Source organism: Ranitomeya variabilis, chromosome 2, assembly GCF_051348905.1.
Source record: "Ranitomeya variabilis isolate aRanVar5 chromosome 2, aRanVar5.hap1, whole genome shotgun sequence".
NCBI lineage: Eukaryota > Metazoa > Chordata > Amphibia > Anura > Dendrobatidae > Ranitomeya > Ranitomeya variabilis.
In genome coordinates, this window is record NC_135233.1 from 783,229,328 (window position 1) to 783,252,665 (window position 23,338).

The following is a 23,338-nucleotide window of genomic DNA, read 5'->3' on the forward strand; positions in this document are numbered from 1 at the left end:
GGAATATCTACCGGATCCGTCGATGCCACAGCTTCCTGACTGGTCAGACTAACCCGCTTCAAGAGTTCCACGCCTGCTTCCCTCTCCAAACGTGAAGTCCATTCCTTACTAGGCGTAGGCCTCAGACGTTAAGAGTTGTTTCCACGAAGTTAGCTGCTACCATTTGTATGCTGCCCTGATATTCCTCTGCTACCCTGTGACTGTCAGCTCTTAGGCCCTGGACTGCTGGGCTCCTCTGCTTGAACATTCCCCTAGACACGACTGTCCTGTCCCTGCTCCCAGCTCACACACACTAACTCCAGGAAGCTCCCCAACTTCGCAAAGTGGGAGGTAGTATATGTTAATGTACAAGGAGGACTACTTAATTTAAACTAGGGCTGCCCAAATAGTGGACAACACTCTTCACTAATGTGTTGAGGACATGATTCTGAGGCACTTACAGGTTCTCCTCCTGCATTTCCTGACACACTTCCTCACAGATTGCATTTTAAAAATGGCTGCTGATGGAGGAGAATGTGAACAGACCTGTGCATCAACCTCCTTTAATTGAAAAAAGGCCATCTCCTCCATTATTCTAATTGGAGGAGATGGCCTTTTGGCCTGATCATATGCTTCTTCATCAGCAATCATTTTTAGAACAGGAGAAGTGCAGCCTGCGATGAAGGCTACATTAGAACCTGTAATACTTATACATAAATAATTGTCACAAAATCATGTTCCCAACACATATGCTAGAATGAAGAAAAAGTAAACAACCACATTAAAGGCATTGTCCAGTGTTCTGATTAAAGTCTGCAGTCACCCTCTGTGACTTCAGACTTCTGAATCCTTAGTGTCCACACCACTTTCTGTCAGGATTCTCCAGTGTTGTGAGCAATCACATGACTGCAACTGTCCAATTCGTATACATGCAGTCATATGCCGACTAGACTTGTTCAGCCTCACTCAATACAAGTGAATAATGCTAGTTGGAATGCAGCTGTAAGTATGAAAGTCGCATACGCAAGTGACCACCGGCTCTCACAGCCAACACAGGGAAAATCCAGACAATGTGCGGATTCAAAAGTTTGCAAAGTGACTACAGACTTTTATCAAAAGACTGGACATCTACTAACTATTTTGTACTTTTTTAACCGTGAAAATATAGACTTCTAAAAATAATGTGTATTTGTATTATGCAACTTTAAATAACACTACATATTTTTTTTTTATTTTGAGGCTGCTATGGGAATTGCTGACTTAATAGTTATGGCAATGGAGAAAGAAGGGAAGCCAAGAAATGAAGCAATAAAGAAGATATGGATGGTGGATTCCAAAGGGTTGATAGTCAAGGTATGATTGTTCAATCTACTATATAATTGTCTAAGGGTCACTTCCGTCTGTCCTTCTGTCTGTCACGGATATTCATTGGTCGCGGCCTCTGTCTGTCATGGAAATCCAAGTCGCTGATTGGTCGCGGCAAAACAGCCACGACCAATCAGCGACGGGCACAGTCCGGCAGCAAAATGGCCGCTCCATCCTCCCCGCAGTCAGCGCCCGCTTCATACTCCCTGCAGTCAGCGCTCACACACGGTTAATGGCAGCGCTAACGGACCGCGTTATGCCGCGGTGTAACGCACTCCGTTAAGGCTGCTATTAACCCTGTGTGACCAACTTTTTACTATTGATGCTGCCTATGCAGTATCAATAGTAAAAAGATCTAATGTTAAAAATAATAAAAAAATAAAAAATCGTTATATACTCACCGTCCGTCGGCCCCTTGGATCCAGAACAGGCCTTCCCTGCTCCTCGCGACGCTCCGGTGACCGCACCATGCATTGCGATCTCGCGAGATGATGACGTAGCGGTCTTGCAAGACCGCTACGTCGTCATCTCGCGAAACCGCAATGCACTCTTGAGACCGGAGCCCAAGGAGCGTCAGTAACCGCTTCACCTGGATCCGAGGGCCAACGGAAGGTGAGTATATAACTATTATATATTTTAATTCTTTTTTTTTAACAGGGATATGATGCCCACATTGCTATATACTATGTGGGCTGTGCAATATACTATGTGGGCTGTGCAATATACTACGTGGGCTGTGCAATATACTACGTGGCTGTGCAATATACTATGTGGGCTGTGCAATATACTACATGGGCTGTGCAATATACTATGTGGGCTGTGCTATATACTACGTGGGCTGTGCTATATACTACGTGGCCTGTGCAATATACTACGTGGGCTGGGCAATATACTGCGTGGGCTGTGCAATATACTGCGTGGGCTGTGCAATATACTGCGTGGGCTGTGCAATATACTGCGTGGGCTGTTCAATATACTACGTGGGCTGTGCAATGTACTACGTGGGCTGTGCAATGTACTACGTGGGCTGTGCAATATACTATGTGGCCTGTGCAATATAGTACGTGGCCTGTGCAATATACTACATGGGCTGTGCAATATACTACGTGGGCTGTGCAATATACTACATGGCTGTGCTATATACTACGTGGGCTGTGTTATACACTACGTGGGCTGTGTTATACACTACGTGGCCTGTGTTATACACTACGTGGCCTGTGTTATATACTGCGTGCGTGGGCTGTTATATACTACACTATGTGGCTGTGTTATATGCTATGTGGGCTGTTCTACACTCCGTGGGCTGTGCTATATACTACGTGGCTGTGCTATATACTCCGTGGGCTGTGCTATATACTCCGTTGGCTGTGCTATATACTACGTGGCTGTGCTATATACTACGTGGCTGTGCTATTTACTACGTGGGCTGTTATATACTACGTGGCTGTGCTATATACTACGTGGCCGGCCGCGAACAATCAGCGACACACGCAGTCGGCCGAATCCTGTGTATTCAATGTATTATTCTAAAATCTTCATAAATAAACTACATACATATTCTAGAATACCCGATGCGTTAGAATCGGGCTACCATCTAGTCAGTTAATAAATATCATGATTTCACATATGTCTTAAAGGGAATCTGTCACCAGGTAATTTTTCTAAAATTGTTCCACAATGTTTATGCAGTTGTTCACAGATTGGTAAACTTCTGACTATGTTTGCTTTTGGGAGACTCTGCCTCTCTAACATGCTCTTTATATACACAGCCATGTGTCTTAGTTGAAAATTATTTTCAAATTTATTAGCACCACTTACTTTTCCATAGTTTTGATAAAATCAGACAAGGGGATTTTCTGCATTTGTTTTCTCGTTTTGACTTTTGGCAGAAGTTGCACATTTGGTGTGATAATGTGTCAGCAGACGTAATAGATAACATACATACCGTACTTAGTTAACATTATTTGATAAAAGACATAAGTCATTCGACCATAAACCTAAAAACTCAATAGTTATTGTCCGATGATATCCGTCCTTTTTCTGTCTGTACTGTTAAGCAGCTTTTTTCTCTTCATTATTTCCTTGTGAGTAGACTGAGGTGAAAGCAGAGTCTTATATCAAAGCTTCATTTAACATCACAGAGCTCTTCTGTATAACTCACACTATGTGAATGTTGGCCTATGGAGCTTGCATGGCTGTGTGCTTGATTTTATACACTTGTTGGTAATGGGTGTGGCTTAAACAACTGAACTCAGTAATTAGGAGTAGTGGCCACGCACCAAGTCTTCCTTGTCTTCCATAGATATTGGTACATTCTGAAAAAAAGTGATCTAAAATGTTGGCACCAATAAAAGGGTTTATTTGTACAAAGCTAAGTATTAACTCACACATGGGCCACATTTGGGTTGACCTATGACAACAGACAACTCAGATTCCTACGTTTGAGCTTAAGGGAAATCAGACCAAATGTGCTTTTATAGAAGGAATAGAACACTACAGCCTGATGAAAAGTATTCTAAACCAACCATACTGGGGGCCATGTGGATAAATGTTTGACAAATGGTTGAATACATAAAATTTAAGATAATGATACTTCTACAACACTGATTTCAACGCTTGTATCTTGTAAATGAATTTCCTACTCTAAACTCATGAGACTGAAAGAAGAGCAATGTCAGAGAATAAACTTGTGGTCCATTGGTTTGAAATAAAGAACTATATTTTCAGCTAAACACTGTGACATTACCAGCTTTGTAATTTGTGGTTTCCTCTGGTCCCACTTCAATGTAAATCTGAAAATACACCACCTATATATGTTACTTCACATGTAGGCTTGTGGTATATTATGTTTTGTGGGCATTTGAAGACCTCAAAAATTCCCTTGTCTGCACTTGCATTTCGTGTTCATTGGAAACTCTCTTGCATGTGCAGTGGTTCTGAACTCGGACCTGACTTTCAATACTGTTAATGGAGCATGTTATTGTGCACATTCTGTAGTTTCTATCTGGCCCAGACCACAATGTAGACTTCCCCACTACAATTTGTGTCTAGAGTCACATTAGGCTCTTCTTTTCTCACTTATTCCCAAACAACACAAATTTCTGGCTGCTCTTGCCAATTATAATAATGTGTCTATTGCTTTCCTTTTGTCCCCATTAGTGCACCTCCTGTGTAGCAAGGTGCCTTCAAATAATGCACTTGAGAAATAATGTTTTGATACCTACAATTTCCATTCAAAAAATATTGACAGAATTTCTGAAAACAATAGTGCCAGATAGATAGTGTCCCTTAATATAAAGGTTTTTAGACAATAGTACCCCATATTGCTACCTATTGGAAGTAGTAATCCTACAAATCATTATTAACCCTTTAATGAGCCTTGCAATATGATATGTAATTTCCCAGAGGAGCATGCAAGGCGTTTCAGTCTCCTCATACTGGTGTGCCAGACCTGGCATGTCACTCTCAACAAGGAGAAACCTTACCCCTTAGATTCCACTCTTAAGCCTCTCACCCAGCCAAATAAGATTGCATACTTTGTATTGACGAGCGGCAGTACCCCGAAACACCGTGTCTGCAAATTGAGATTCTGATTTGGCTTTTATCCTAAGTCATATTGCAAGGCTCGTTAAAGGGTCGATAATGACTTGTAGGATTGCTACGACTTTCAATTGGTGGCACAAGAGATCATGTCAGTGGTGTATCCAGGGGGGGCAGCCGGGGCATGTGCCCCGGGCGCAGCTGACAGGGGGGCGCCAGCGGGCCGCCTGATGATGCGGCGGTCCAAGGAGGGGGTTGGCAGGGCCAGGGAGCGGGGGCTGTCTAATTATACTCACCTACTCCTGGCGCGGTCCCTGCAGGTCCCTGGCTGCCCGGCTTCTTCCTGTACTGAGCGGTCACATGGTACCGCTCATTACAGTAATGAATATGCGGCTCCACCTCCCATAGGGTTGGAGCCGCATATTCATTACTGTAATGAGCGGTAACGGTGACTGCTCATTACAGGAAGAAGCAGCAGCGCTGGGGAAGCAGGGACTGCACAGCGCCAGGAGCAGGTGAGTATAACGGGGGAGCGCTGCGCTGCACGATATTCACCTGCTCCTCGTTCCAGCCGCCGCTCTGTCTTCTGCAGTGACGCTGAGGTCAGAGGGCGCGATGACGTAGTTAGTGCGCGCCCTCTGCCTGAACGTCATTGCAGAGGAGGCGGAAGATGGAGCGGCGAATGGAACGAGCAGGTGAATATTGAAAGTGCCGGGGGCCTGAGCGACGGAGAGGTGAGTATGTGATTTTTTTTTTATCGCAGCAACAGCAAATGGGGCAAATATCTGTATGGGGCATCTTATGGGGCCATAACATTTGTGCAGCACTATATGAGGGCCATAATGTTTGTGCAGCACTATATGGGGCAAGCGTCTGTATAGAGCATCTTCTGGGGCCATAAGGTTTTTGCAGCACTATAACGGGGCAAGTGTCTGTATGTGGCCATAACGTTTCTGCAGCACTATATTGGGCAAATGTGTCTATGGAGCATCTTATGGGCCATTATTAACCTTTATGCAGGATTATATGGGGCTCCTGATTCAATATGGATATTCAAAAACACTTAACCTACTGATGTCTCAATTAATTTTACTTTTATTGGTATCTATTTTAACATTATGGAGATTCAGGAATGTACCTTGGCCATACAGTTTCAATAGAGTTAAGGTTCAAATGGGGGAGGGTTTTTTTTTTGGGGGGGGAGGCGCCAAACTGATCCTTTGCCCCGGGTGCAGGAAAGGCTAGATACACCTCTGGATCAAGTCCTCTTCCTTTCTGAAGAGACAATTTGCATGAAGAGTAGTTGAGAACCCGAAAACAGTCAGATCCATAGAAATAATGAAAACAGTTTATTTTGAAAAAAAAAATCAAGAGTCACTCATCCTGTTATGGTCGTGTCAGGACAGCATCTCTCGCGTATCTTCATGTAAATGGATTTGTTACAGGTCTTTGTTAATGACAAAGGGTTAACAACATGATATATACTTGAAATAGGGTAGTCCAGTTTCTAAAGCAAAAAAAAAAGCCTTGTTAAAAATAATTGACCACACATTGTCAGGGCAAAAAATAGAAGCTTGTATCCCAATACTTGCCATCCGCTAAGGTCTCCTTGCGCTCAGCTATTGGCAGCAGCCACGTATCCAATTATATACACAAGTGAAGACTTTACAATATGTTTCCCCTCTTACTTTGGCCTTAGAATCCATTCTTTACATTTCATTATTCATTTACAAACCTTACGACTGTTCATATTGACATTCTCTAAAAGATGTATTTTCTTTCTATGCTAAAAAGATAACGACTTGCTTCGTCTGACAGCCCAGCTTTTCCAGCTGACAGTGGAATTTTAAGTGTAGGCCTCTGACTACCACACCCATGTGCCAAACCAAGGCTGTAATTGCAGAGCAGTGTGGTAGCACAGCTGGGACTTAATACATAGAAGAAAAGCTGTATTGTAGGATATTCCAAGAAACTGTACATTTTTACAGCAAGATTCTATTAATCACCTTATCTGTCTGGACAGCTCCTTTTAAATAGTTGGAAGAGCCTTCAAAATGGGATCGCCATTACACAAGTTATCAGTCCTGGCTCTCTTCACTGAAGTGTTCATTGACATCGGTGAACATCCATTCATTTAAGTTGGCTAAGTGGGGGTCAATATGTACGGTTTGGAGTGCTATTTGGGAGCCATTATACTGTTCGGAGGGCTATTTGCAGGCCATTATACTGTTTAGAGGGCTATGTGGGGACAATTATACTGTTTAGAGGGCTATATGGAGGCCATTATACTGTTTGGATGGCTATGTGGGAGCCATTATATAGTGTTGGGTCCATTATACTGTGTGAGTGCTATTATACTATTATTATGGAGAGCTGTGTGGGGGCCATCATATTGTGTGGAGGGCAGTGTTGGAGTCACAGTTGGGGCATCAAACTGTGTTGAGTCACCTTACTTTGCCGGGTGGGTACATTAAGTTTATCATATTGTGCGTGTAGAGGGTACTGTGAAGAAATTCATTGTGTTATTATCATACTGTGTTTGGGTGGGCACTATTGTTGGCATCAAACTTTATGGGGGCTTTTCTGTGCCACACAGAATATTTTTTTTTTCTTTTGTTATGTGGGGGACCCGATCAGAACGTCTGCTGTGGGCCCCAATTATGTCTATGTATGTGTCACAAAAGGAGACAGGTATGTCAGTCAGACGACACAACATATACGTACAACGGGATAATAAAGGGAAAGGAAGGCCCTAATATTATAGCGAGAGGGATGGAACACCTCCTGACACCAACTTGGGCCTGTCCCTAAGGTCCCCTAAGGCCCTATGTGGGTCCTTACCCCTGTAATGGTCACATGTCTAGTCCCTGGCTATCACCTCTACTAACCCTGGCTAGTGCACTGTCTGATAAGGTCTCTAACCTTGCAACTACAGGAAATATTATACAGGTAAAGAGACAAACAAGGGACTGACAGAAAGAATACAACTTAGCTCAGAATCTGCTGCTACGCTCCACAGCAGCAAAGTAAACGGCACCTGATAAACAGGACTCCAACAGCGGCAATAACACTGTCACAGGAGAGCTCCACGCCCCAGCTGGTCTGCATAGAAGTAACTCTATAAATGAAGATCAGCTGATGGGTCATTAAATAATTTAAAAGCAGGTGGGAGTGGTTACCAACCAACATCATGTGACCAGCCTTAAAGAAGCTGCCAGTAAGAGACTGACATTAACTCTTGCTGGATCAAAGGAAAAAAAGCTACATTTAAGTTCCAGCAGATCCAGAGCTCTTTTCTATGAGGGGCCTCAGGACCCTTAAGTTCAGACTTGTCTGGAAATGATGAATGGCAGGGACACATCAAAACACTAGCATTCACCTCCGTAGTCATCTGATCCTCAAGGTAAATAACACAGAACCACAGTGATGTTAATAACTTAGGCTCTTGAGGCGCGACAATTCTCCTGAGCGACGACCTGTGGCACTCGTTATGGAAATGCATCACTGGGGATAACTCCAACTGGAAGCTCATAGGGCTGAGAATGGCCACCACCCTATACAGACCGATCACCCTAGAACTCAGAGTCTCAGATGGGAACTTCCACCTGATGTTTTTAGTGGACACCGACAGGTACTCATTCACACACAGGTCCGAAATGCTACTACAGTCAGGGACTGGAGGAATGGAGCACATTTTGGCTTAAATTACCTCTCTAAAGTGGAGTAAATTTTGATGAATGTTCCTGTAAGAAATGATGATTCCTTCTGAATTCTAGCTACATACTTTGCTGATATTCTCTGTCTGTCCCACCTAAATTTCCATATTTCAGAGATCCTTGCTATAGGCAACAATTCATGCTGGACACAAGGATCCTAGTGCCAAATATGCACACAGGCAGCGATGATGCTTTTCTGAAGAATCCCACAGCGCACTGCATGGACGGCACAGTGAGCACACACTAGGGTAATCAGGTAGATCGCAGATTTAAGGTTTTTACACTTAAAATACAAAACGCCACCTTGAAGTGTGAACCTTTCATCCTTTTCAAAGTCTCACACTATTAACCTCCTTGTTTGGATTTTAGGTGCCATTGCACAATTTCCTAGACCTTCATAAATTTCCAGCTCTGTGCTCATTAAGACTCTTGTAATTTAGATTCTCATATATTTTATGACAAACTGCATGATATTCCCCTGCCCCAGGAGTAGAATATTTTCCTTGTCCAATATTCAATGCTTAGATCACTATATCTTATAACAGTTGAATTCTGGAAACTTCATAATTAGTTCCTGAAGGCAATAAGTGCTGGATATTGCCAGCAATCCATTACTGCCACCCACCTACTACTTGTATGGAGAATCCATTCAGTTTTCCATTGGCTAGCGAAATTTAGAACTTTGCTGTGCCAACAATGATAACTTTATGATCTACTTAGCGTTGTTCTTGGCATTGGATAGTCCAAAGCTGGACTAATATAAATAATATAAAATACAATGCACTGCCTGTATTACAGCCTGATAGGATCGCAACTATTAGTAGGTGAAGGCTTCTCTTGCCGACTTATTATGGACATCTATGACATCGATAACTTGTGGATGGAGTAGTTACAGTCTGTCTTTATACTGAAATTTAACTACTGACTAGTTTCAACGGCTTCATTACTTACAAACATCCAAGCTTGAGAAATTAGTTAATTCTTTGAAAATAAAGCAATATAAAAGCGCTAATAATTCCCAAAAGGTAGAAAGTTGAACTGCCGCTAGTCCATCATGTTGACAATGCAGCCAACTTGTTGGGCACTTCTGGATAACCATCCATTGTTACTCTATGGCAACAGCAAATATCCAAGATTTTTTATATGCAATAGCAAATATCTGCAGCACTCACGAAATCCTTTTATTGGTCTTTATTTCCGCTTAATAGAGAAAATATTGAACAGATACGGAACATGTTGCTTATCAGAAGTCCAGTAAGAGGAATACCCATGATGAAACCCTATTCGAATAATGCAAATACAAGGTTGGGCTCACAAGTTCCAGCCATGGGGTGACAACAGCACACTATCTGTCCGTTGTGTGCCAGGTGGCTGTGTGTCTGTGTTTTTCAATCCTGCATGTGTATAACAGTATAAACTGTATATTTGCCACATCATCAGTTATTGTAATTAGCATTTTAGCATTAGAGCCCAAGATAACATACTGTATACTATGATTTATGTGGCTCTGACCAGTAGTGACCTCTGGTGAAATTCCTAAAATTAGTACGGTATATAGAATTTTGCTTACAATAGCAGATACTTTCCAACTACAGCCATAATGTATAGGTTGAAAGCTGTGCCACAATTTGTCGTCAGGCCATAGCACCATCTACTGGAACATTTATGGCAGGATTCACAGAATGTGGAAAACAGTTTCCTGAAGGGAATCTGTCAGAACAATCCACCAACCCAAACTGTTAATATCGTCATATTGCTCCGTGAAAGATAGTATTATCCATACTTTTATTTATTCAATCTGTTCTTCCCTGACGACAAAATTGCTGTTTTAGTTAATCTGCAAACGAGGCTTACGTTCATTGGGCGTGATCAGAGCACTTCCCAAGTCTCTGCCTCCCAGGTCCTATTATTCGGCTAGTGCCACCTTCTGCTTGACTGACAGACAGAGACAAGGCAGAGGAAGGTGAGGCTGGGCAGAGAAGGTAGTTGGGGAGGCAGAGACTCTGAGGTGCTCCGGTCACACCCATAATACTTCAGTGCATGTGAATTTAATACATGACCATATAAACAGTTTCAGGGAGTGGATTTTGTTGAGTACAATACAAGTACACATACAAAAAATTAATTTTCTTATTTTCTCTACGACTTTACTACATTTTTTAGATCGGCACAAAAGACTAGCATATTGGAAGGCATAGATTGTATGAATGTGTTAGTATTTACTATTCAGACCCGTATCTTGTAGAATATCACAGAATCATAGAATGTAAGTGTTAGAAGGGACCTCAAGGGTCATCATGTCCATCACCCTGCTCAATGCAGTGCAGGATTCACTAAACCAGATGTCTGTCCAACCTCTGTTTGAAGACCTCCATTGAAGGAGAAGTCACCACCCCTTGTGGCAGCCTGTTCCACTCATTGATCCCTCACTGTCAAAAAGGTTTTTTCTAATATCTAATCTGTATATTCTCCTTTCAGTTTCATCCCATTGCTTCACGTGTTTCTATGCGTAAATGAGAATAGGGATGATCCCTCAATACTGTGACATCCCTTCAGATATTTGGAGACAGCTATTAATCTCCTCTTAGCCTTTTTTTGTGCAAGCTAAACATTCCCAGATCCTTTAACCTTTCCTCGCAGGACATACGGTACCTTGCAGTCCGCTCACCATCCTTGTAGCTCTTCACTGAACTTGCTCCAGTTTTTCAATGTCTTTCTTAAAATATGGTGCCCCTAACTGGACACATTATTCCAGATGACGCCTGATCAAGGAGAAGTAGCCTCCTTGGTCAGGGCTCATGAGGAATATGAAGGGTGTAGTTATAAGGTTACAGAGTTAGTAGGCCCATGTTTCTGAGGGGACCCAAAAGTCTCTTTACCACATAAAAAGATACCAGTATTAAAAGCAGAACATGATCGGTGGGTAACCTGTTAAACCCCCAGGAGGACCCTGGAGTTTCAAGATCTGCCTTTAATTTAATCCTTATACAGCATGAAGATTTGCAGAACTTGCGCTTTAGGACAGTCACTCCCACAGAAGTAAAGGAGAATGAAGGCTGACACACAATTTCTCCCATTTACTTCATTTGGGCCTCATTCAGACATCAGTGATTTTTCATATGAACAAAAAGCGTCCCACTGTCATCAGTGTTTTTCAGCCTACATCCATCAGTGTCAGTTTTACCATTTGTGGCAGAGAGCACAGACTGCACATTGATGCCATCCATATGTCTGTGATTCTCACGGACCCCTAGACTTATAAGGGTAATTTTGATCTATGACTGATTTCTTTGCAGACACATGGTCCGTAAAATAACATGGACATGGGAATAGCACCATTGATTTCAGTTCAATGCATGGCCTCCACATAGTAGAGAGGAGATTTCAGGGAATATACAGTAACTGTATATAGAATATCTGAATATTATGCACAGCTACAGATCAATGCATTCACCTTCATTCTTTACACCTATCCTTTTACAGGGACGATCTTCTCTGACACATGAGAAGGAACGCTTCGCTCAACCACATGCTGAAATGAAGAATTTGGAGGATGTGGTTAAAGTAATCAAACCTACTGCTCTTATAGGTAAAAGTCTAAGCATCAATCTATAGATTTCTTATCTTACCTTGTCTATTTTCTGCCCATAATAAGAGATCTTTCACTTCAGGTGTTGCAGCAATTGGCGGAGCATTCACTGAGCAGATCATAAAAGATATGGCAGCGTTCAATAAGCGACCCATAATATTTGCGCTCAGCAATCCAACAAGCAAAGCGGAGTGTACTGCCGAACAGTGCTACCGGCTGACTGAGGTACCCCAATAATAGCATGATACTGATGGAATCGAACAATAAAATGTTTCCTTTTATTTTCATTTTTTATTTTATTTTAGGAATATCTAAGGCTAGTTTCACATTTGCGTTTAAAAACGCAGCGTTTTTAACGCAAACGCATGTGGTGAAAAAACGCATGTAAACGCGTGCAAACGCTGCGTTTTTTAGACGCATGCGTTTTTGCATGCAGAAAAAAATGCAGCGTTTTGCCGCGTTTACATGCGTTTTTTCCTGCGTTTGCGTTTTTGAAACGCATGCTGAGAAGTGTGTGACCGCTGCCAATCATCAAAATCAACAAGAAAACCCACTATAAATAGAAATAGCTAGGGTTAGGGGTAGGGTTAGGATCCCTAGGGTTAGGGGTAGGGTTAGGGGTAGGGTTAGGATCCCTAGGGTTAGGGGTAGGGTTAGGGGTAGGGTTAGGGTTTGGATCCCTTTATCACCTTGATGGTGGGGGGTGGCTTATAAGTGTGTATTCTTGTTTTTTTCTATAAAAACGCATTTGTTTTTAACGCAAACAAACGCATGTGCTTAAAAACGCATGCTTTTACATAGACAGCAATACTTTTTTTGCGGCAAAAAAACGCCTCTAGAAATTACTACATGTTGCATTTCTGCAACCAAACGCAAGCATGGAAAAAACGCATGCGTTGTCAAACGCGGCAAAACGCATGCAAAAAAATGCATGCGTTTTTAATGTTAAACATAGGAAAAAAAAGCATGCATTTTTTTGGCGGAAAACCGCTGCGGCAAAAAACGCAAATGTGAAACCAGCCTAAATATGGAATATCTAAAAAGGTATCTGGCGTGTAGACTATAGGGCCAATGCTTCAAAGTGTTTACGTGAGAACACTGGTGTAAAGAGCCTTATACAGGAGGAGTTGCTGAAAAATGTTATGACAGTTTGTCATTGACTGGAGTAACATTTCCGGCGGAGCGCACTGACGCGCATAACAATGATAACTTACGTCAAATTCATTAAGGGGCGTGTGCCTCTCAATGTATTCAGTGCATCTTATTCCTGCCCGCCCTCCTTTAAGACTGTTGTATGGAACACCTATATTAATGAATGGGGGCCAAAGTCTTCCATCCACTTTCCGTTGCACAGTAAGCAATGTGTTAGGCTACGTTCACATTTGCGGTCGGCGCCGCAGCGTCGGGCGCCGCAGCGTCGCCGCATGCGTCATGCGCCCCTATATTTAACATGGGGGTGCATGGACATGCGTCGCACTTGCGTTTTGCGCCGCATGCGTCCCTGCGGCGCCCGCGTCCGGGCGCAGAGGACGCAGCAAGTTGCATTTTTGCTGCGTCCAAAATCAATGAAAAAAAGGACGCATGCGGGGCAAAACGCAGCATTGTGCATGCGCTTTGCTGCATTTTTGTTTGCGTTGTGCATTGCGGCGCCGACGCTGCGGCGCACAACGCAAATGTGAACGTAGCCTTAGATTCCCAAAATGTAGGTGTAGGTGTCTCAGATGAGAACAAGAAAAGCAGATCTGTGATTATTTAGATAGATTGGTGCAGAGCGCAACACTATTTTTCTAGCTGTGTTTCCCAGTAATAAACTGTAACCTGGACGCTTGTGTCTAGTTCCCCGGTAGCAGGAAACATAACATATTACATGACATGTACTGAAATCAGTATTCTACCTGTGTAATACATGGCATGCTGGGTTTTATGGAGCCACTGCTCCGCTTATTAATGGAGGAGGCACGACCAGTTATAAACTCACAGTGCTCCAGAATGGTATTTGGAAAAAGGTTTGCTAAACGTGATATCCCCTCTTGAATTTTCCATAGCATGAAATCAACCATTCCCACAGTAATCTTACATCAGTGACACATATTTGTCATTCATAATGGAACAATAAAATAAACAAATATTTTTAATGTTTTTTTTAATGGCATATTACCAACTTTCAATGTTGCGACGTTAGAGCTCGGGACCGTCCTGCAACATGCAGACATATATGCAATGTCGGGGAATAGCGGGTGACCGCTACGGCATTAGTCCCTGCTGTTGCGTGGGCAGGCAGTGGGGGTTTATGGGGTGGCGCCAAGAAGTTACGGTACTTTGCGGGTGCCGAATATATTTAGATACGGGGTGAGGGTAGTATATAGGATAGGCTCTCCTGGGGCAAAAGGTACTAACCACAGCTCTAATGAGATGGCAATACCAGTGGAATGTTCCAGAATTAGTGATAATTTTCTATTGATTTTTAATAAAGCTAACAGGGGACTCCATTGTAGGCCAACATTTGGGGCAGTAATTACCTTTTGGCACCTGAGTAACATGGATATATGCCTTATGATGATATAATGCTTGTTATTTTAAATACATCTTTGCATTTCATAAATCTACAGGGTCGTGGCATTTTTGCAAGTGGAAGTCCCTTTGATCCTGTGACTCTCCCAGACGGGCGAACACTATACCCTGGACAGGGTAACAACTCCTATGTGTTCCCCGGTGTTGCTCTTGGAGTTGTAGCTTGTGGAGTGAGACATATTAGTGATGACATCTTTCTGACTACTGCTGAGGTAAGTAACACCCGGGCTGTGACAGGAGAGGTCACTGGCAGCGTAATGCATTTTTTTTAAAGCTGGATTTCACATCATAAAATTTACGTTTTTATATACTATTAAGTTTCTTATTTTTTTTAATTTTCCTAGCAAGTGGCTTACATAGTTCCCCTGCCGAGACATCTTATGTTAGGTTTTCCAGTTCAGCATCAAGCATTTCTCATTCCAGTTGCAGATATATAGAAAAGTCTCCAGCAAGAGCGTACAAGAGAGTGACATAGATGGCGAATGTAAAAAATGCAAAATAGAACCCCTTCTGTGAATAAAATGCACGCAGCTAATCCAGAAATACAGCATAACCTCATATGCTTCTGAAGTCCAACTGCAGAGATAGTCAAATTGAAGGAGTAAAGCCTTAGGTTATGTTCAATTCCCCGTAAAGGACATATTCAAAATCCATCACAGAAAAAGGCAGCCGTATACCAGGTCACGATACTAATGCACTATAGGATGCAGCAGGCCACAAAATAATACGGAGGAGGAACAGTGTAAAACACTTATGAAACAACCACTCACACACCTACCATTCATGGTGAGGGTAGCTGCCTAGTATATGAAATGCACACTGAGAAGGTGTCACGGGAGACCTAGGTAGGAAAGAGCTAATAACCGGGCCCCTGCGATTTCCCTCAGACTAGGGAAACCCTGACTGACCCTCTCCCAGAGTTTACACTGATGGTGTGCATGTCTGGGCCTCCACCCTCGCCCTATCTCCTGTTTCAACCCTAGGCTGAAACCACCACCCACCACCCAGTGAAGAGACCACACTTCAATACCCACAGTTAGCACAGACAAGGATAAAGGAAAAATAAGCACCACGCCGCAGTCACTCAGGAATACACTATAAGTGCAAAGGGCAAAACAAATACAAATATGGGAAGGAGAAAATAAGACAAAGGGAAATACACCACCAGCAACGATACTCCAACTACTAGCTCACCACTCCAGACCGAGATAACCACGCACAAGACAGAAGCTATAATCGGCGACGCCCAATGTTCAGGAGAACTATTTAAAGGCAGTGGGCATGGCCCAGCTTCCAATCTGAGCACCAGCTAAATTAACCCCGGACCAGCTAGATAAAATCTAGCCGACGCCAATGAGAGCATAGTGGACAAAAGCGGAATTACCGCTGTCTGTCGAACGACCTGGTCTGAACAGCGTCCGACATGACAGAAGGTTTGTAAAGCACAGTGTTTGGCCAATATTATTAGATTAGGTGGACTATCCAGCACTGTGGAAGTTCACACTGCAGGGGCATCTACTGCAAATTCCCCCAACCAACACTAAAGGGGCTGGCTGCATCCTGTGAAAGATTAAAAAAAAAGTGTAATAAGCGCAGGGTCAGTATATTTGGCCCGCAACGTCGAGCAGATGCCCTGCCTGGCATCACACTTTCAACTATGCTTTCTCCCATCATTCCCCCTCTGCGTCTGACATCTCAGCGCAGTGTGCACGATAACATCATTATTCATTACAACATGCCCGCTGTACCAAGATCTACAGAGGATCTGAAGACATGATAAACAGACTGGAGGAGCAGGGGAACGGGCAGAGGTGAGTATTTTGTTTTAATGGGGGGCTTATTATACTTTATAGAGCACTATGTGGGGACCATTAAACTGTACGGAAGACTATGTGGGGCCACTATACTGTATGGAGCACTATGTGAGGCCATTATACTGTATGGAGCACTATTTGAGGCCATTATACAGCATGGATGGCAATATGGGACCCTGTTATACTGTATGGAGAACTATGAAATCAGAAAAATATAGAGCATATAGACCACTAAAGAATTATGAAAAAATATATATCTTTACTTTTAATCAATATTACATAGTATACAAGACAATACATCCGTAGCAGAGTTGTATCAATGACAGAGCTATTAATTACAAATCACAGGTGCACCACAGTGTAGTGTCATCGAAAAAGAGCCTGATTATTCAAATAAATATAGTGACAGTGCAACTGATTGGAGAAACATAGGTGTAACGGCATATTCATGACACTATACAGGGGAAATAATTCAAAGTTCAAATATTCAAATAAATAGTGATCAGGGTAGTATCCCCAGCAATGGTGAAATGAATGCTAGAAAAAAAGCAATATCAATATAGAGAGGGTCCTAGACAAAGGACAAATGAGAGAAATGCAAAATACAATGTATTCTAGTAAACCCTATTAGGTCACTATACTGAACTCTGCCTGACAGTGGAGGTGGGCACCCTTAGTTTCTGCGGTATGGCGCCCCCACTCCTCGATGGCTCTCCCTGATGTCCCTATTATTCCCTATCATGGAAAAAATATCCATGTTTATTTAATTAAAAGTTATATTTTAGGGGTCCTTGTTTTTTGATGTTTTTTGTGAAATGAATGCTACGATTGATGGCGCTTACCGGTGTCCATGTCCGCAGTACCACATGTGCCCCAACTTGCGTTTCGCGTCAGCTTCCTCAGGGGGCAGAGATAGAGTGAAAAAGTCCCCTAAAAACTCTCTTATATAGCCCATTGCCCCGATATCATTTGTCGGCACTTAGATAGAGTAACAACACATGTGAACACGAGCACAAGAAGTTGCATGACCCTCTGGTACCATCATGGAGGCGCAGTTCACTGGGAACTCCCCGTCACTTCCTGGTGCCGCAAGCAATACTTTTGCCCCATTCAAAATAAAACAATTAAAAAAAATACACATTTGGTAGTGCTGTGTCCAGAAACTCCCGGTCTTTCAAAATCTAAAAAGAATTATTCCAATCGGTAAATGGCGCAACAAGAAAACAAAAATCAAAACTCCAGAATTATGTTTTTTGGTCGCCACAACAGTGCAATAAAATGCAATAACAGGCGATCAAAAGATCATATCTACCCCAAAATGGTATCCATAAAAACGGCAGCTCGGTGCTCAAAACATAAGTCCTCAGCCAGTCCGAGATCCCGAAAAATTGAGATGCTATGGGTCTCAGAAAATGGCTCCATTTTTATTTTATTTTTTTTACAAACTTTGGATTTTTTCACCACTTAAATAAAAATGTTTTTCTTTCCAATCCCCCATCAAAAAATAATAAATGTTAACAATTTACTTTTACTTCAAAATGATTTTATGGTTTTATTCAAGAAGGTTTTGACCCAGAAAACAAGTCCATAATAAGTTTACATTGAATGGAAAAAAAAAAGATAGCTCTTGGAATGCTGACAATTTTTTTCATGTGAAGTAACTACAGTTGTAGTGTAATTTCAGAAAGCAAGCAAGTCCTAAATAAAGGCATGAGCATAAATCCTCTTTAATGCTGATTACATTAATACCTTGTTAGCATTTCAATGGGACATCTTTGAAAAATCAGTCCTTGATGTATTAAGTGCAAGTGCAGCGCCACCACTTCTAGCTCTGCTGTACTTTCTTTCTTTTCACCGCCCTCCACTAGTATCCAGTCTTTGCCTTACAGGTCACTATTCTCTCAGTGAGCTGTCTTCCCCTGCCAGAGGCTCTTTGCAGGTGCCATCATTGCTTTTGTTCATCTCATGAGAAGGGACAGGGCATGCGCAGTAAGCTCCTGATTACGTTGGGGCACCACCACGGGCACTGCACTTCCAGCTCTACTGTACTTTCTTCCTTTTCACCGTCCTCAACTAGTCTCCAATCTTTGATTGACATGTCACTCTTCTCTCAGTGAGCTGTCTTTCCCTGCCCGAGGCTCTTTGCAGGCGCCATCATTGCTTTTGTTCGTCTCATGAGAAGGCATGCGCAGTAAGCTCCTGATTATGTTGCCGCACCAACACTTGTGATGAAACGAACTTGGGTAGTGATGGTGCCTGCAGAGAGGAGACAGTTCTTTGAGAGAAGAGTGGAGGTCCGTGGTAGGCTGCGAAAAGAGGGAGCACACAGCAGAATTGGAAGATCATTGTCTGCCCCCTGCAATTACAATTAAAACATCAAGCAAGGGATGAAAGTAATAAGCATTAAAGGGGCTTTACACTCATGCCATCAGTTAGGATTAGCTGCATCCTGCTGAAAGTCTCATAATTTTCTGTATTTATGAAGAACCTATGTCAATTCTAAGGAATTACCAATACACCCTATAAAGAGTGAAAAAAAGCCTTATTTATTACTGCAGTGCTTTCTGACACACCACTGCCAGACAGGAATGTCAGGTTGACGTGCATGCTTGGTTTACAGTCTGGTGTAAAGAACTGCATCCAGCTGAAGATTAGACTGTCTAAATGTTTGCAGGCCATCTGGTGGCATTATTCAGGAGGATGTCTCTTTCTTCTGATTATACCACGATAGTGGTCTCTCACAAATGACCATTGTAGAACATGACAGTGATTTGCTTTATACCATTAGTTAAGAAGCTCTTGACTTGCTGTGGCAAAGACGATGGCTCGGGATATAGAGAAAAGTTTGGGAATGTCATCTTTGCATGGATCAATGTCTAAGGAGTCTCGTATAATCTAATGGGATGAACAATCATGAAAGTTGCCAGGAACAATCAGTACGGCGCATTGTGTTCCATTCTATTGAACTAATGTTCAATCTTCAGCATTTCTTCCAGTTTTAATAATGAAATTTTAATAAGGAGAGGAATCTGTCCACACATCTAGGAGCCCATTCAAGATTTTATGGTGACTTTGAACTTCATTTTCTTAGTGCTTTGTGCTTCCAGCTAATGATAGGCAGCACGTGCACATCTTGGCTTCCATACAGCATAGTTTTCTCCAGAAGACATTTTTAATGGGATTATCTGTGAAACTAGTTGGGCATCCAGCGGCATTGCCAAAACTATTTCATTAGTTCGTAAAATCCTTGACATTTTTTTTGTTCTGCTTGATAAAGCTCATAAAAACAGGCAGCACTGCTTGTCATCACAGTCAAATTGTCTGCAATTAGTAGGTATTACAGCTTGAAATACCTTACATTTATCAACGCAAATCAAAGTTACGCTCTGTGTTATTTGGCTATGGAAAATGAACACCTGAATCAGCGCTTTCTTGCTGACAATAAATGGACTGTTACGGTAATGGTCGGGAGGCTGAAGAGGTGGGAAAGCATGATTGCGCATGAAGTCTTACTGGATACATGATACAATCTTCATTTACAAATAATGAGTTCTATTAGAGGAAGAATAAAAGACACTGTCACATTGATACTCGAAGAAAATAATACTGAGTGCTGCTTTATCATGTGTGAAAAGCTTGATCACGTGTGCCAGTAAGCCCCCATTATGTGGAATATGGCTATTTAATCAGCAATACAATATTATGTAATAATACATATTTCCTAAAAAATGCCGTTTTTCTAATAAACTGCTTTTTTTACAGCAGTAACATAGCTCCAAGTACCAGTATGTTTCCTTCCATGTCATTTGGTTTTTTTCTCTTCCCAGAAAATTTCAAACCAATTTAATTTCCAAAGTATAACATGGAACAGAATTGGATTTGCATTAAGTTATGTACTTATTAGACGGGAAACACTGTGCCACGCGGGCACCTGGCAGCGGGCACTAAGCTTACTTATTCTATTACTTTCAAGAAATAAGACCACATAGTACTGAATGACACATGGCCTATAAATGTTCCACAACAAGAAATGAATAGGACAAAAATTCTATATCCAAAGTCTTAGATAGATCGTTTCTCCTTGCGGAGATTGACATGCTAAGCATGCCGAGATGAGGAGACTTAAAGCCGCAATGCTCCTCTGGAAAATATGCAAATTGCCTCTTCAGAGAGGAAGAGGACTAGATCTCTAGTGCCGCATATTGGATTCTTAGCATGTCAATCTCCTCAAGGAGAAACGATACTTCTTGGATCCCGGTCAGACGCCTCTCACTCAGCCACACCAGATCTCCACTTTGCACTGACGAGGGGGCAGTACCCCGAAAACACAGTGTCTGTCAATTGAGATTCTGGTTTGGCTATTATCCTATGTCATGTGACAAGGCTCGTTAAAGGGTCAACTTTTTTTTTAGGATTGCTACTTCCAATAGGTGGCACTAGAGTTCTAGTTCTCTTCCTCTCTGAAGAGGCTATTTGCATATCCAAAGTCTAGAACACATGTAAAGAGCGCAACAGAAAACTTTTCTGCATGGAAGATTTTTTATACTCCATAGGAATAGTAGGCTAAACTGTCCACAGAAAACTCTTTACATGGATTTCTTATAGTAAGCTTCCATCAGTACTGCTGGTTTCTGCATGATACCAAAAGTGACAGTCTGAATTCTACTCTCGTGTTTTTTTCTACTTATTATTTTGTTTTCCCTTTTCTGTTCCTTTTAGAGCACACCCTGCAAACTCTATAAAAGGAAACAACCAAAATATTTTAACGGAACGTGTCCTGAGGATTATATATATACCTTAAGCTAATAACATGCATGTTCAGACGCCATCATGCTGATTAAATCCATATCTTGATTTTAGACATCCCTCTTGAAGTCTCTGAGAAATCCATCATTGAAATCATGTGCAAAAGAGCTGCAAGTGCTTTGGGGTGAGACTGTGCACTTGCAGCTCTCCTGCCCTCCCTATTCCTTCCTCTTGAGTCTAAGGGTGTGTGTCCACGGTCAGTAAACGCTGCTTGTTTGACGCTGCGCAGAGCTGCAGCGTCAAACCCGCAGCGTCCAGATGTTCCAGCATAGTGGAGGGGATTTTTTGAAATCCCGTGTCCACTATGCGTGGAAACCCGCACGCGGCGGGCCTGCGACTCCGGACATGCTGCGCGTCTTTTCAGATCGCAGCATGTCCGTACACCTTGCGGGGACGCAGCGTCCCCGCAAGGCATAACACAGGGCCCTATGGGAGGGGGTCAATGATCCCGGATGTGTACAGTTAACACATCTGGCATCATCGCGTCCCTGAAGGGGGCGGGGCTTAGCGCTGAGCGGCTTCGCCGCTCCGGCGATACCGCCGGCCATCCTGAACGTGGACACGCAGCCTTATTGACAGGTCTCTCTTGATTCAGTTACCTCCTCTGACTTGACGCCATCACCTCTTCACTGCTGCTCATTCCTGCACCACTCGTCTCCCCAGATGGGGGCGGCACGTGGACAGATGAAAATAAAATACTGGGTCTATCAATGTTGTAAGGACCTTACTGCGTATGCACCTCCTCAGAAACTGATGGCAGAAGTTCTCGGAAAGTGGAGACAAGTCACTGAAACAAGAGTGCCCTGTAAGTCAGACACAAAAGGCAGGGGGAAATAGAGAGAGAGGGCAGGAGAACTGCAAGTATAGTGTCCCACCCTAAGCACCTATGGCTCATTTGCATAACATTTTTAAGCTGGATTTCTCAGAAAAAGCTAAACGGATTTCTACAATCAAGGTATGGATTTAATCAGCATGAAAGTGCCTGTGCATAAATCCATTCATTTGAAAGATAAAATCCCATGACAGGTTCCCTTTAATGTGACATGGTCTTGAATTCACCAACACAGCCCAAAAATCAGAATTAATAAAGTACATAACCTACAAATCAACCCCAATAATATTAACCACAAAAAAAGTAAACTCTTTATTGATTTATCTATTTAAAACAATTCATAATTGAAATACATATACTTAGAAAACACCACAAGATAATACAAAGAATCCCCTTAAAAAACAATACAAGAAGCCTCCCATGTAGCCCTAGTCATATAATATATGCATTACTATGGGATTCACAAGTTTTCTAATTGATACAATAAATTACCGTAGTGCAAGAAATCCAACAGCACAGTACCAAAAGTATCCACCAAATGGTAAACTGGTGGATATCAAATATTGCACTACATCCCAGAGTAATCATCTGTGGACATTGAAGGACTAGAGCAGGGCAGGCTGCACATCCACCTCAACGCACGTTTCGCTTCTTTGTCAGGAGTCTTGTAGGACTAGCCTGCACATCATATTACTCTTTGCTGTGCTCTGGCATTTAGTATTTTTAGTTGCTTGACTAAATCATAGTGAATACATTTAGTGACTTTGCAGGTTGTAATAGTTATTTCTAGAGGTAAATAATGTAATCAATGCTAATTATACATTTTATGCAGATTCTGAATATCTATTACAAATCAATAGAGAAATGTAAGGATCCACTGAATAATGTAACGGTTTCATGTTATCTTTTTGCACAAAGGTCATAGCTAAAGAAGTTTCTGATAAACATTTGGAAGAAGGACGTCTCTACCCACCTCTACAGACAATACAAGAAGTCTCGGTGAAAATAGCTGTTAAGGTAAGCGACAGTAATGGTGCAGGGTAGTAAAGAGATTAATATTTCTACCAGAATTTATTAGAACATCTGTAGAATCAGGATCCATTCACATGCTTGTCATTTTTAGCTA

General features: G+C 42.2%; 1 protein-coding gene across 1 annotated transcript in view; it reads left to right on the forward strand.

The window, feature by feature from the left end:
- ME1 (malic enzyme 1) overlaps positions 1–23,338 on the forward strand; it is a 444,597-nt gene that overhangs the window by 418,645 nt on the left and 2,614 nt on the right. Inside the window, exons 9-13 of the mRNA XM_077289802.1 lie at positions 1,219–1,332; positions 12,084–12,189; positions 12,272–12,414; positions 14,799–14,972; positions 23,131–23,229. Coding sequence (XP_077145917.1) covers positions 1,219–1,332; positions 12,084–12,189; positions 12,272–12,414; positions 14,799–14,972; positions 23,131–23,229 — 636 coding nt within the window. The remainder of the gene's footprint in view (positions 1–1,218; positions 1,333–12,083; positions 12,190–12,271; positions 12,415–14,798; positions 14,973–23,130; positions 23,230–23,338) is intronic.